General features: G+C 31.8%; 1 protein-coding gene across 2 annotated transcripts; it reads left to right on the plus strand.

Annotated features, from left to right (window-relative positions):
* Positions 1-6,182: 6,182 nt before the first annotated feature.
* LOC148621605 (polyadenylate-binding protein-interacting protein 2-like) lies at positions 6,183-15,479 on the plus strand. 2 transcript variants are annotated; one of them, XM_088576156.1, is made up of 5 exons: positions 6,199-6,316; positions 8,979-9,081; positions 9,801-9,951; positions 11,646-11,744; positions 12,123-15,479. In XM_088576156.1, the coding sequence occupies exons 3-5, from the start codon at positions 9,820-9,822 to the stop codon at positions 12,186-12,188; spliced, it is 297 nt and encodes a 98-aa protein (XP_088432282.1). In that variant the 5' UTR covers positions 6,199-6,316; positions 8,979-9,081; positions 9,801-9,819; the 3' UTR covers positions 12,189-15,479. The 2 variants fall into 2 exon arrangements, with proteins under 2 accessions (XP_088432280.1, XP_088432282.1); XM_088576154.1 differs by lacking the exon at positions 8,979-9,081 and having other exon boundaries at positions 6,183-6,316.
* The last annotated feature ends 2 nt before the right edge of the window (positions 15,480-15,481 follow it).

The following is a 15,481-nucleotide window of genomic DNA, read 5'->3' on the forward strand; positions in this document are numbered from 1 at the left end:
TAAAGGTTTCGATTTCATCAACATAGCCGGTATTTTGTAAGACTCAGATGCATGTCCGATTCCACAAAGGTGTCCGATTTCTCAAGAAGGTTCAATCATATTATGACGTCAATTTTTGTCTTAGAAATACATAAATTATACACCGTACTAAGACGCAACCACTTTTATAAACGTGAATCCGATCGCATAAACATGTTCCATATACAAATATAAAAAAAAAACGGTTATGTTCGTTTTATGTTTTTTTTTTTTAGCTAAGTGAGACGATATTTCCTTGACAGTGTGAGATCAGTACAATGCATGGCTCATATTCATCATTTCTTTACAACCGCATTTTGTTTTCGGTAATTATACCCTTTCGTCGTAGTCCGTTAACTTTATTTACGATGACATGAGAAAAACTTATCCGATATTTTAGAAATTCAACATACCATTCCTACGACATGGTAGATGATCCTTTTGTTTTGGAGGTTGTCGCCATACCCCTTTTGAAAACAAGGGTTAAAAAGGGAAAATATGTGTTATCATTTGAATTAATCCAAACCAATTGTTGTGTCCATAACGAACTGTAGATCTGTATGCTTGAGAGTGTCAAAAGCTAAATATTATGTTAACAGTTGCCCTAAGTGAACAGAGTTTAACGTGCTGCGGTCGTATCATGCTCCGGAAAGTTCTTTATTTAATCCTGAAATTTGTTCTATGGACAGAAACCAACAAATTACAAAGAGAAAAAGTCAACTCTTCATAACAATTACAAGGGAAAACGGAATTTTATTCCTGAAAGTTTGACTTCAATTTGACCAATGTCTTGCGTATTGAAATTGTAAACGTCCAACCATCGGAGTTTGTAATCAGAATTTTTCTTCTCACAAAATTTTACACACTTAATTCAACAAACCTACAGACACTTGCATACTTGTGGATACTAGTGAGCTATCGGAAATTGAGTGCTTGATTTTTTTTAAGTGATTAATTGTTTGTTGGTTTATCACGACAATGAAATCGACGTTTCTTGTTATGTGATGTATTATCGGACACGTTTGTGAAATCGGACATGTTTGTGGAACCGGACACGTTAGTGAGTCCTACAGTTATGGAAACTATCCCTGCTTATTTTGATACCTATCTGCTATATTTACAAAAAGCAAACGTAAATATCTTTAATTAAAGTGAATAATGCAAAGATATGAACATTAAGGAAAATATGCCAATATTCATGAAATTGGAGTTACTCAAAATATGTTTATAGTCCCAGTTCCCATGTTATAACAGTTAATCTGATTGTCGTTAAAGACCGTGAGTTGAAAACATTTCTTTGAAATAGACCTAAGTATCGTCCTCCAGCAATATCAACTGGATTAAATGTCATAATCCAGGACTCACTCCATTCGTATTGTATAATATGGAGAAAACGTGAGAAATTAGACAAGAAGGCATTCTTTCTTCAAAATAGTTATGAAAATATTTGACATCCGAATAAAACGTTTTGAAGAACACTTTACTCCTAATAAATAACATCGAAACCGTACACAAATTATTGAAAAAACTCAGGAAGAAATTTGTGTTTGTTCCTGCCGATAAAGCTGCAAATAATGTAATTGTAAATTGTCGTAAATTTTATATTGAAGTTCTACAAAAAGAAATTACGAATTAACCAACATTACAACTGACTAAATTTTCAGAAAGTGAAATTATGAACAAATAAAAACCCACTTAATTCAGTTCTATTTCTTGTTCGGAAACAGTAACTGATCACATAACAAGCCTTAGTTTTTTATTTAGTTGATGCACTTTTGAAATATAAATTATATAGATTGTACAAGAAATTGACACTTTGCGAGAGTTATTGTTCTTGATTCGGTTTGATTTAATTGATTTTAGTGGGAGATTACAGTGTAGTTTTCTCAAAAGTACAGATCTAAATACAGAAAGAACTGTTGTCATATTAAAATATAGCATATGTAGATCAAGAAAGCATCAACTGATCCATGGGTTTATCTACACCATGAATCACCTTACCATAGGCAGTGTCAGAATTTTATATGGACTGGTACTTAAAAACTCGCTTTAAGTATGCCAGTAACGAAAAACATTAAACAAAATACGTTAATTGGATTTCTTTTGATATGCTTACAACACTCGAATTCCTGTTTGACAACATTTTCGTACACTTTGGCGAAACATATTACGTCAAGTTACTGGAATTCCCATAGGGACCAATTATGCACCACTAATCGCGGACCTCTTTCTGTACTGTTACGAATCAAAATTTATGGCTAGAATAAATAAAGACTCTTTTAAACAACATTTGGTAGAAAAAAATTAATAACACCTTTTGACATTTGGACGATATTTTGACTCTAAACAACGATGACTTCAATATTTATACTAAAGATATACATGTATATCCTGTAGAACTGTCGTTGTATAAAGCAAATATTGATAATAAAGTATGTCCATTTCTTGATCTTAGTAAACCTAATACTAAAATTTACGATAAAATGGATGATTTTTCATTCCCTATTGTCAGCTATCCGTTTTTAGATGGTGACGTCCCCTTGTCACCATCATATGGTGTATGCATATCAAAATTGGTTCGACTTGCTCGTATTTGTAACAATGTTTCGGATTTTATGGAAAAGAATCTTTATATAACCGAGAAATTACTACATCAAGGTTTTCACTATCACAAGCTCGTAAAAACGTTCGCAAATTATTTCAACTGATAAAAGGGACTCACTCTCAAATACAGCTCTGTACTAGTAAAGGATAAATACGTGCTGGTAAATCTCACCCTTTGCTTTGCTGTAATATTCTACACAAACCACGGAAAGCTCGATACTCACACAGTAGGTTAACTTAATCGTTGAATAGGCTCATTCGTAAGGGATATATTTATGATATCATCGTCAGATCGTTTATAAGGACAGCATTTTTTGGTTTTAACATTGATTCGCTCATAGGGTTTTCACATAGAAATTAAAACACTATTTTTAAAGCAGTTGTTGGCATGACATTGGTTGTGTCCTTATTGTATGACTTATGTTGTACCGTGATTCTCAGCCCCGCATGGGAAGAATTGGGATTTATTTTACATACGATGGGGACATAATTTTTGTAGGTTTAAACTGGTCTGCAGCAGGCATGTCAGTTAACTGCTAGCAGTCCTTAGTTTGTACATTTGTGTATTTTATATTCAGTTTCTTTATTTCAGTTGTAACAAAGGACTCGGGTCTTTTTGATCTGATTTTAGGTGTGTTTAATTGTGTAATATTTTTAAAGGGGGTTGTGATCACGCCAAAGTACTTTATCCCAATTTTCGCGCCTGTCCCAAGTCAGGAATTTCTGGCCTCTGTATGTCTTGTTTCGTTTTCACCTTTAGTTTATGTTTATGTTACTTGGGTGTATAGGGGAAGCTCTTTCGCTGTACCTGTGTATAATGATGTTTTAATGTTAGCTGCAGCCTGTCCTATAATATGAGGGTTTCCTCGTCGTTCATTGGAGACTAATGGGTGGCCTTGGGCTGACATTTTCATCCCGGTCGGGTTGTTGTCTCTTTGACACATGCATCATACCTATTCTAGTTATATGATTGTGCTTTGCACAAATGCACATAGGATTACTAGCAGTTAACTGACATACCAGCCCTGGTCAGTTTAAACCTACAAAAAGTTATCTCCGCATCATATTTAATATCAATCCCAATTCTTCCAATGACAACCACGGTATATCATAAGTCATACAATAACATGCCAAAAACTGCTTTTAGTGTGTTAGTTTCGATATAAAGACCATATGAGCGAATCAATGTTAATACCAGAAAAAATGCCATCTTCAACGATTTGACAACAATTATCCTATTTAGTCAACTCATTGGGTGAGTATTGAGCTTTCCGTGTTTTGCTAAGTATAAACCCTAAAATACTACTGACAGTTTACAAGTACAACTGTATTTACATGAGAATGGTCTCCTTGCATCGGTTGACAAATTTTGTGAATGTTATTTACGAGCATGTTATATTGAGAACCTTGGAGTAGTAATTTCTCGGATATATAAAGATTTCTTTTGTTAAAATCCGAAACATTATAAATAACCGGGAAGATAACTCGTGCAGATATGGCTCCTGTAGATCTTAAGCCGCTTTGTCATATTTATATTTTCACAGTGATTGCTTAATGGGACTAGATTTTAAATATTATATATGCACTCATGTTTATACTTAGTGCCTTCCCTGATTTTTTGTGCTTGTATGCTTCATGTACCTTTAGTAGCTGTAATGTTCCCCCTACCCCCCGCTTCTTTTTGACAATTGACAACTTTATTTGCACAAACTCATTTACAGTAAATGGTTATGGCATGAACAGAAACAGTACAATGGAATATACATTACATATAACTAAATTCATGGCCATGGTGAGACAGTGGTGTAAATCTGATCAAAACAGATTAATCTATAGTTTAAACTTTGACGTTATATATTAATATAATTTTTGTTAAATTAAATTGACCTTCGATTCCAATATTCATTCATGAATTTGATAGTTATTTTTAGTATTTCTATAGAACGACTATTTAATATATATGCTATATCTCTTGGTGTGAGGTAAGGTTTTGACGAAGAAATTGAATTATGGTTGTCCAATTTGATTCTGTTTCTATGTGGTGTGTAGTGGGTGCACACCGAGAAGAAATGATAGTCATCCTCGATGTCCCCACTATCACATGATTTACAAATACGTTTTATATATATTTTTTTGTACCGACCCCTTTCTATTTCTAGTGCATGCATGTGCACTCAAATTTCTATTTTAGATTTACATAAATCAATAAATGGGGTCTTTTAGACTAAATAGATATTTTACGGAAAATGACAATTTTTCACTCGTAGCAAGTGAGCCTATTAAATTTTGCTTAAATCGATCGTGTAGTCTTTGTTCGATTCTTTTGATATAAAATTTAAGGTTATTAATTCGTGAGTTAAGATGACAGAGCCCCAACTTATTTAGTATATTTTTTTACATGGGATACCCACAAGTTGTTGTTTTTAATTTCTCTGAATATTTTATAAACAAGTGCATCAGGGGAGTTAAGGATATGGTTTAAAAATTGAATGGTATTCAATTGAACTTTTAGGTGTATATAGAGATAGTCTTATCAGTTCTGCTAAGCATGCCATGTTTGTAGATTTACTATTTACTCTAAAGATTTCTTTTACATATTTCAAATGTACATGTTCATATGGGTCAGCGTCAGTGAAAGTTTTTCCAGCTCCCCAGACCTCACTCCCATACCAAAGTTAAATAACATTCCACAAGGAATTACAAGGAACGTCAATAGATATGACTTTTTTATTTTAAACCAGGCCTTTCTTACCGTCCGTCCATTATTTCTTGATACATTCAAATTACAATTGTAGTTAAATGTAATGCCCTTGTAGCAGTAAGATCTTACTTTTTCGAACATATTTTTATCAATATCAAAGTGGTTAGGAAAACTTTTATCATTTGAATTGAATATTATTATTATTATTATTATTATTTTAATTTCCATGAAATGCAAAAATTATTGAGAATGTTGAGTGCATTTTGCAGGTATTATATTTGTAGATCTATGTCATTCAAGTACATGTATGTTTGTAATGTGTTATTATTATTTATGTCGGTAATAAGCTTTACAAAGCTTGTGTGTGTATCTATATAGCATCGACTTTAAATAAATTTTCTGCCTATCTGAAATAAATACGAGCAAATCGAACCAATTGTGATATGTAAACACCATATGATGGCGACAGATATTGAAATGGATAGTTCGCGAACACTTTTTCAAAGCCACAAATTTCGAAAATCCTCTTGAAAAAAAAACACCTAGCAAAATCCAAACGTGGGCAGCACAGCTTTTCATATCTCCTGAATTTTGTGTTGTACGGGAGATAACTCTAATTTAATTGCAATAATACAATGACATATGAAGTTGGCCTATCTGTGACCCTTCTTTGTTGTTTTCAATATTCATCCGCAAAGTAATGTTTTGATCCTTGTTTGCAAAATGTAGGAAATACTTGATACAAAATACATTTTTATTGTAATGTTTATTATAAAAAATACATGCACATTCCGTTTTTTAAAGGTTTGACGAAATTCATTTGCAAGAGAACGAGTATAGTGTTGGAACTATTTTTTTGTGTCGTCAATATTTGACAACTACTCAGGTACCCGTTTACGTCGCCCGTGCTGAGCTGACATTTTCTACTTTCTCGCTAACTAGAAGTGTTGAAGAAAGTTTCGTCGTCTAAGATTTGAATTCATTATACAAAAGGTATTGGGGTATCGTTTTCAATGGTGAAACTTCTTGACACATTGATTTAAACCAGTTTTAGTTGAAATTCTTTGTTCAGTTTTCGCTAATGTTTGTAAACAAAATAACAAGGGAGGTAATTTGTGTTTACCTTGTAGTATAATTATTGTAAATACATTGTATAGTATCGTAAATGAGAATATTAGAAGTCGGGGAAGGGAGTCAATGACTTTATTTGAAGGTGAAGTTAAATCCTGATTCTGATCAAAGTTAACAAAAAGGGACACTTTCTAAGTATACTGACAATGGACTTTTTAGGTCTGTCATATATTACAGAATAAGCACAGGGAGTGAATATTAGAATATAATGTTTCTGAAATGCATGAGACCCTCACAATTTCATGCATGATTCTAATTATTCTTGGATTCACTAATTTTGATCCATAGTCTCAAGAGTACTTTTATGCAGTTCTCATTGATGTAATGATCGGAGCTGTCAATGGTCTTTAGCCCATTGAAGTGAAATTTGGGGGGGATTTTTCATTTTCAGAATTATTTTAGTGCATTTTTAGCTCTTTTTTTAACTACTGTGACCTTCACATGAACTATCCCGCTGCAGGATGCATTTTCAAGCTGGTTTTGATACAAAAAGTAGGTACATGTATATTTGTACTTTTTGTGATATAACATTCAGAACAATACTACTGTCAACCAAAATTTTAATTTCTCCACTCTTCACAGTGGAGTCACTCGTGTCCTCCACAGTGACTCCCCCAAACTACAAACCGAGATAAAATTGCTCCATTTCCAGGGTTTTAGCTAGGATTTTGAGGGCTTTAGTCACATTTGCATAGAGCGCGAGCAACATATTATGGGCAGGAGAATTTTGTAAATAGTCAGTAGTATCATAAACTAAAGACATAAACACACTTAATATATTCCTTATAAGTTTACAGATAAAGACATAACAATAGATACAATAAATATTACAACAAAATAACTATTATTTTCTATAAGAAAACGTGTGTTACTCAATAAAATAAAATAGTTACTATTAGAAAAATAGTTAAATAGAATTTTTTTACATCATGACAAAGCTTTGATGCATTCAGTCTAAAAAATACTACGGGTTGGTAATTTTTTACTGACCTTTGTCCCCAGATCTTGAGTAGAATTGAAGACGTTTGTAATCATTGTGATTTCGTTTCAAGAAGAAAAGAGAATTGTAAAATAACTATTTATCGTTGATTAATACTTCCTAACTGTCCGCTTTTGCGTTAAAATTAATTGAAATCCATGAGAAGACCAGTCACATATCAGAGACATTGTTTTTGTGTGCATTTAAATTTCTAAAAATAGATAGCTATATATATGTTGCGAGGTTCGTGAAGGGTTTTTTTTATATGGGAATAAAATCTTTCAGTATCTATTAAAGATTGAAATATTTCAACATGACTAATCCTTTAAATAAAGATATATATAAGTTATATTTTAAACTTACTGAAAAGCAGAAATGTCTCGAGTCAACTTAAGGCTTTTTTCGGTGGTTGAAAACGACCGGCTGAAGTTGAGTGAGTACCCTGGGATTGTCTTTTGTGGTCGTAATGATCAAACGATTGATAAATGTTGTTTTTTCAAAGGATTATTAACGATGCATACATTGTATATCAGGGATGCAAGGTTAACAACAATAAAATGTATTTCACACCTGGTTGACCAGGTAATTACCAAGCTTTGGGTCATAAACATGTCAGAGCATAAGGCCGGGTGACGATTGACAATTTTTAACAACATTTTTATTAAGGTGACGAAAATTTATCTGAAATACTATTTGGATGGAATTTTTTTTATACATTTTTCAAATTTTAAGTGACGAAAACAATCTTAAACATTTTCATCATTTACGGAAATCCTTTCGTAAATGGCGAAAATGACGAGCGCTAACTAAATCAATGATTTCAATAGTTTTTAATATTTATTTCTGTCAATCACTTAGATGTTATTGAACTGCTAGTACCATCAAATATACTTTGGTATAAAGGCAGGAGAAGTTAATTACAGACAATTTCTGAAATGGTGACTCCACTCAAAATATTTCCACTGTGGAGAGTGGAGAAATTAAAATTTGTGTTGACAGTAGTGTAGCTGAAACATTCTCTGATTCTACAATGGCTATGAATTATTTCATCTGCACTAGTTAAACAACTTTTTTGTTTTGGTTTTGTCCTTTGCTTCAGGGTGATGGAGGGATATGGTTATGGTAGACGTCCATCCGAAAGTCTTGTTAAATATTTTTTACTACCTATTTTGTTGATACATGTACATGTACCTAATAATAACCTGAAATGAAGGTTTTCAGAACTGAATTTTTCGATGTTTTTTTTTTTTTTTTTAAAGGACAGTATAAAAATGCCGTCATATGATTGTATGGTACTGTTGTCATTATTGTCTTCTGTAGACTGTTTTCATGCAATGACTTGGTAGTGGTTGTTCAGTATAAAAGTACTCCAGTATACATTGTAAGCTTATGAATGTCTATGATATTGTTCTGCAATATTCTACACTTCAATGGTCAGACAGACAATGATTGATTTGGTGGTTAAGACTTAAGCCTTTCGGGAATTAGGGACCAGGAACAAACATTTTCCTGATAATGACTTTTAGTGAATGAATCTTTTTAAAGTTTTACTACAAGGTGCAATAAAACAAAAGGAAGACAGATTGATTGTGGGGGATGTGACTCAAGTCTAGCAGGAAAGAGGGGCCACAAAAGGGTAGAAATACATGTAAGCATTTTGTTTCTAATTTCAGGATGATACATGTACATTTTGTATCGAGTAAAACAAAATGAAGGTCTCAAAACTATGCCAAACCTCAAAAGAAAGGTACATTGTAGGGTTTGACTGGAGCCATTTAGGAATTAGAAGGCAAAAAGGGCCACTTTAATTCTAGTCAAATTCAAAGCTGTAGATCAAGTTTGAGTTTGTACATGCAAGGTTCAAAAAATGTACATGCCTCAGCTATTCAAGGTTCTACCTCTGCTGTTGTAGCAAGCTGCACCCTTCAAATCATTTTCTCTCTTCATATGATAAATAACCTCTAATGTACAAAATGTAGATACTATGGACACAGATAAGTCCCAAAATAAAACCTAACTACATTTGCATGTACATGTGTTAAGACAAACCATTCAATTTATTGAAACAGTATGGCATAGCAGGCCGTAGGCTTTACATGTACATGTAGTTAAGTTTCCTACAAGTAGCTGAAGGTATATTGTATATGTACCAATATTTATGAAATTTTAAATATAGTTTAAGAACATGGTTGTTTTTAGAGAGGTGGGTAATACACACTTGATATTCTTTTCTTTTTCTTTTATTACAATGTATATGCATACATGTACATGTATATACCTGAAAAAAATATTTTAGAAGTTTTTTTGTGCATAGCACAAAAATTATCTAGTGTCCTGTACTAATGAATTTTTTTTTATGATTTACAGAATACTATTAAATGTAAAAATGAGGCGTCCATCAAAGTTACAAGAACATGTATGGTTTTCTATTGATGATATACCTGTGCCATTGTCTAATGATGTAGATTTTACTGATTATATGTGGATGGCTGAGGAACTTGATGAATTTGATAGACAGGTACATGTAACTAATTGTTCTCCCTCAAAGATATACCTATACTCGGCGTCACATAAGATACTGTTAAAATTTGAATAAAAATATTTTCTACGACTTTATTGACACCTACCGTCGTTTAAATTGTCATAAATGATTTGCTCATTTGTTTAGCCAAACGGCTTCTCCCTAAACATTGAATCGTTAAATTCCAGTCAAAATTTTAATTCTCGGTGCCAATATTTACATTATCAAAAGTCGGCCATGTTTACAGTGATCGGGTTGCTAGGAGATGCTGTTTACGTTTAAATGGTTTGTCCAAAAACCGAAGAACCCAGAATGCATTTCAGCCCTAATTCAGATATCTCAGATTTATTCTACGTGAACATCGTACAACACTGATAAAATGATCAAGCAGACGATTATTGTCACCGGAGTTCGACGAGAACTTACGAACTTTGTTTGTAAACAAATCGTCCCGTAGAAACCATTATGGCGGATATTAGTATAAGATTTTCCGGTAAGGATTTGTTACTCACGATTTCAACCAATGAACGACTCGTTGGAACTATCATGTCATGCATATATGCGAACTATCTTCAGATTAAATAAAAGAGAGACAACTCTAGCGGTAAGTCCCGACAGTTTAAAAAATAGAGCTTCAAATCGAAAATGTGCTGTATGTGACTTCGAGTATAGGTGAGTTAAATTGTATTTAGATTACACTATTGTTACTGAATTTGATAGACAGGTAACTAATTGTTCTCTTTCAAAGATACACCTAGCTGAGTTAAATTTTATTTAGAATGCACTGTTGTTATTGTGATATACCTGTATTTAAGTAGGTGTCTTTGTAAGAATCATGCAAAATCTGAAAATGTGCTACACCCCAAAAAGGCTACATATTTTAAATTTTGTAATTAAGTTGTTTTAAGGCTCTATATTAAGAAATGTGTAATTATTCATTCAAACCTGTCTGCTCTTAGGGGATATTCAACATTGAAAATCCAATAGATTCTATTGTAATTTGACTGTCATTTACGGAGTTGTCTCCCTTAATATTGAAATCTACTGTGCATTCTATATAATTTTTATCTCCTCATAACACGGGTTATATGAAAAACCAAATGTTACTTTCTGTTTAATATGGCAGTTCAAACAAAATATCAAAAATAAAAATATGTAGGCTTTCAACCCATGAATCACATTTTGCATGATTCTTGGCTGGAGTGCTACTTCAATCCTAAGTAACAGCATTTTGTATGCTTGCTAGAAAACAATGTGCTGTTAGGAAGTCAAGGGGAAGAACATTGCATATAGTGTTTATAACTTCATTTTTATTTCATTTCCTTTATTCAAGTGTGAAAATAATGAGAATGAATTATGCTTGCTGTTACTTATATGTACTCATGGTTATAAATATAGCTGTTGATCACAATAAATTGTAATCTACTTGTGTGTTATACCTGCTTGTTTGAGTTAATTTATTTGAAGACATGACATGAACATATAAAAAAGTGCAATATACATTTTACCTTTAGTTTTAATTGAATATTATTTTTGTAATAAGCCTTTTCAAGCTTTTGAATAGACGTCGTCCTGTGATATTCATCAGTGCCAAAGCTAGCCAAAAAGGAGATTAACAGCATCTTTCATTTCTTCAAGCAAAAAAGAAAAAATCCATGTCATATGAATATGTGTTACACCTTTATGTTTAGGTTGAAGAGGAGTTTTGGGAAGAGCTATTTTTAGAAGCATGTTTTGAAGAAATGCTAGCGGAAGAGGAAGCACAGTGGCAACATTTTCAGCAATCAATGGTATGAAAATTCATACATGTAGGTCTGTTCAAATAACTTACATGTATAAGACAGCATTTCTAGCCTGGTTCAGCATTAAATAGATTACAAGTGAGGTAGTGAGGTAACCTTGTCTGAGAACGTAATGCATAATTACTTACAAGACTAGTACTTTGATGACCCTGGACGAAATGGTTAAACTTACCTAGAGCATCCTGAAAAGTTTCTTTGACTTTCCATGTTAAGTGCTTAAGGGGTGTACTTAACTGAGCTAGTTATTGAAATATTAATTTGATGGATTAAATATTGAAAGTGGCCTGCTGATTTGACAAGAAAGATAAGAACAGGTTATAAAGGTATTAATTGATTTTACATGTTCCATTTTATTTCTCTTTTCAGATTGTCCATAGTAAATTAAATCCAAATGCACCAGAATTTGTCCCGAAGTCCAGTGATATGGTATAGCCTGTACTAGTGCTAAATGTAACTTATATACTAAAAAGTGCTAAAGCCAAAATGTCTTTCAAAAATGATAAAAATACTCCTGCCATTCCTGTGGTCAGTATTCCATTAAATATGTACTTGTATCATGAGCATTGTCTATTTTTGTAAGGTAATCACTAGACAGATTGAAGTTATCTCCTTGTATGTATGAAGTCTTGAATATATCCAATAGTTATGCATGAAATTATTTATATTCTATATTTATTAATGAATTAATCATTTGCATTGAATCTACCATGTTTTAAATTACAAATAAATATTTTATGAACAGGCTAGATTAGAAAGCTCACTCATTGCTAAAAAAAATGAATTATTGTATTCATATATACATACATATCTTTAGATGGCTGGTTCTTATTCTAGTGTACCTTATGTAAATGGACAATATTTAAATCATTCATCATATCTATTATTTTGTAATGTTGATTGTATGATTGTTTGAAGTAAATCCTTTTACATGTATCAGTGAATAAGGTCCTGTACTGTCATAATTCTCATTTACAAGCATTTTGAATGCATGTGTGCCTAGCATACATTATGCTCATAACATCTGATATGCCTAGTATGCAATTGCTTATAGCATCTGTAATGCCTAGCATTCATTATGCTCATAGCAACTTGTTATCTTCAACATCTGTTGTGTATGGCATCTAGCATACTTTACTTTTGTACTAAACTATTTTTATGCCAAACATGCATTTTTTTTATCTGGCGAGTGCTTATGAGGTATATCGACCAAGCTTAAAATTTGGACAATAATTGTTTTTCCATTTTAAATTACTGGGACCAGACACTTTTAAATATGAGCTGGCTTTGTCATGAAAAATTTTGTAATTATTTAGGGGGTGTAAAGTTACACAGATAATGAAGTTAGTAAAAGGTTATAGGCAGAAATAATATATTTCAGGGGTTGGATTAGGGTAGTAAAGGTTGCAAAAATGAGATATTTTCATTAATTGACCATATATAATTGATATTCATTTCTTTACATTTCATTTTTCATATGCAACTTTATCATTGAACCATGTGAATGTGTTTTCCTTTGTTATTCCTTTCCTTCAGTCATGTACTAAACCCACAAAATGGCAGGCATTAAAAAAATAAATAAAATTGTTATTAAAAATGTATGAAAAACATGTAATACTTATGCTTTTAAGTTCTTTTATTGTGCTACTGTACACAAAATTTTCCATAATCACATTTATAAATTTGAAAGAAATGTATGTTGAGCCTCTAGATAGAACAATAGACCTTCCACAGTTAACAATCTCCAGGGACCAATGGTTCAGTGTTGTATTTTTGCTGGTTTTTGGGGGTACTTTTTTTTGCTAATATGTAGAATGATACTACTGGCTTTAATATTTTAAAAGGATATAGGCATTAATTTTGAAAACAAAACATTTTGAGGATTCATTGTTCTGTATGTTTTTTTTCTTATTTATTGCTTTTGTGTTTAAAGAAATAAGAATAGCAAGTTCCAATTTTGGCTTAAAATCATTGATTAAAAATTTCATCAAATCATCAAATGTTAAATTTTTAAATAATCATGGCTCAAAAAAAAATGTAGTACATGAGTACATGTCGTGGAATTGCTTAAATGTATGTATAACATGCAACAGAGTATGTGTTGGTCAAGTCTGGCTATATTTACTGTATAATTTATTTCCAAATGTCTATGTCTATCTGGGGGTTCACTAATAGAAAATATTGTTTGTAAATAGTGAAGAGAAGACACAATGTTCAAAACAGACAAAGACAATTTTTTAAAGTTCTAGTTACATTTGTAAATGTCATTTTGTCTTCTCGTGATATTTTGTATAAAGCAGCTTTCCTCAATAGGCTTACATTGTTTATTTGTAATATATGTTTGAGTTGGCTAGTGATTTGATTGTGGAAAGGACAGAGGCTGGTAGAAAATAACAAAGTTGTAAATTTGATTTGTACAACAGAAGTGGAATATTCCTGAATTATACAATTGTGAAATCTGTCATTTACATGTAGCTCTCAGCGGTCTTGGTTCAAACATAATAACTTAACTGATTAAAGATAAACCTGTTAAATTTTCGTTTTACCTTAAGTCTGGGAGTTTAAGTTGTTCATATGAAAAAAAAATATTCATAAAAACTTTCACTACTTTTTATTCAAATGTATGTTCTTATATAAATTTGTGGCAGTGCAAAATCTATTTGGGTTGAAATGTTGGTTTAACACATTTCTGACACAGTTCTGTTGAGGAAAGCTGCAGATATAATTTTAATGGAGTTAGATTTAATTGTGAAAAAAATATTATTATGCATGTTTTCAAATGAAAAATATAACATATATTTTACATGTAGAAAAGGACATTTATGACAGTCACTTGTGCTTACAAAAATGATTTAAAGTTCTAATGTTTATGCTTTATGTCATGGAGGAATGCTTGATGTGTTTTTTTTTTCCTTTTCTTATACCAAATTCTTTAGTTCTTAATCTCAGTTTCTAAAATTAGAAATAGTTCAACAGCGTGGAATAATACATTTGTTCAAATATCTCGGTTTATGAAAATTCAAGACAGATCAGCTTTACCATTGAAGGAAAGTGTTTATTTTTTGAAGGAAAATCAGCTAGCGAATTTCCATTACTGTTTTTAATCTGTAATTTGTGATCTTTGTCTGCATGTTGATCAGGTCAAATTCAGTCAAATTTTTTTCTATCAAATACTCATACCCGCAATATCAGTTTAATGTTAAAGACAAGAGAGTACATATCACAATCAATCCAAATATTTATTCATGTAATATACATGTTATACACATGTAATTCATGATGACAATATTTTATACTATGCACATACCAAAAATAATGAACAATTTTATCACTGGGTGTCAAGACTTGTTACATTCTGTATTTTATGCATTGCTCATTTGAATATCCCATACTACATTAACTTTATACAGAAAGGCCAGTTATCATACATGTATATGAATTCTTGAATTTTGGTTGATCTTCCAGTAGATGATCTCGTGTATTTTGTCTAGGTCATGTTGCATTTATTGTGTTCTATGTTTTATCATAATCAAGAGTTCAAATTACAAGTTTGAGTTCTCTATTTCCATCTTATTGTCCACTGAACGTAATAGTGATGCCAAAATAATGTTAAATATTCTAAAAGTCAACCAAATTTTTAATCTAGGGCTTTTGCTTAGTATTATGAAATTAGGAGATAAAATTGTGACAAAAATATTATTTGCTGAATAAATATAGGGATAATGTTG

The sequence above is a fragment of the Perna viridis genome, chromosome 3, assembly GCF_037379345.1.
Source record: "Perna viridis isolate PV_CMFRI_1.1 ecotype Kerala chromosome 3, ASM3737934v1, whole genome shotgun sequence".
Taxonomy (NCBI): Eukaryota; Metazoa; Mollusca; class Bivalvia; order Mytilida; family Mytilidae; genus Perna; species Perna viridis.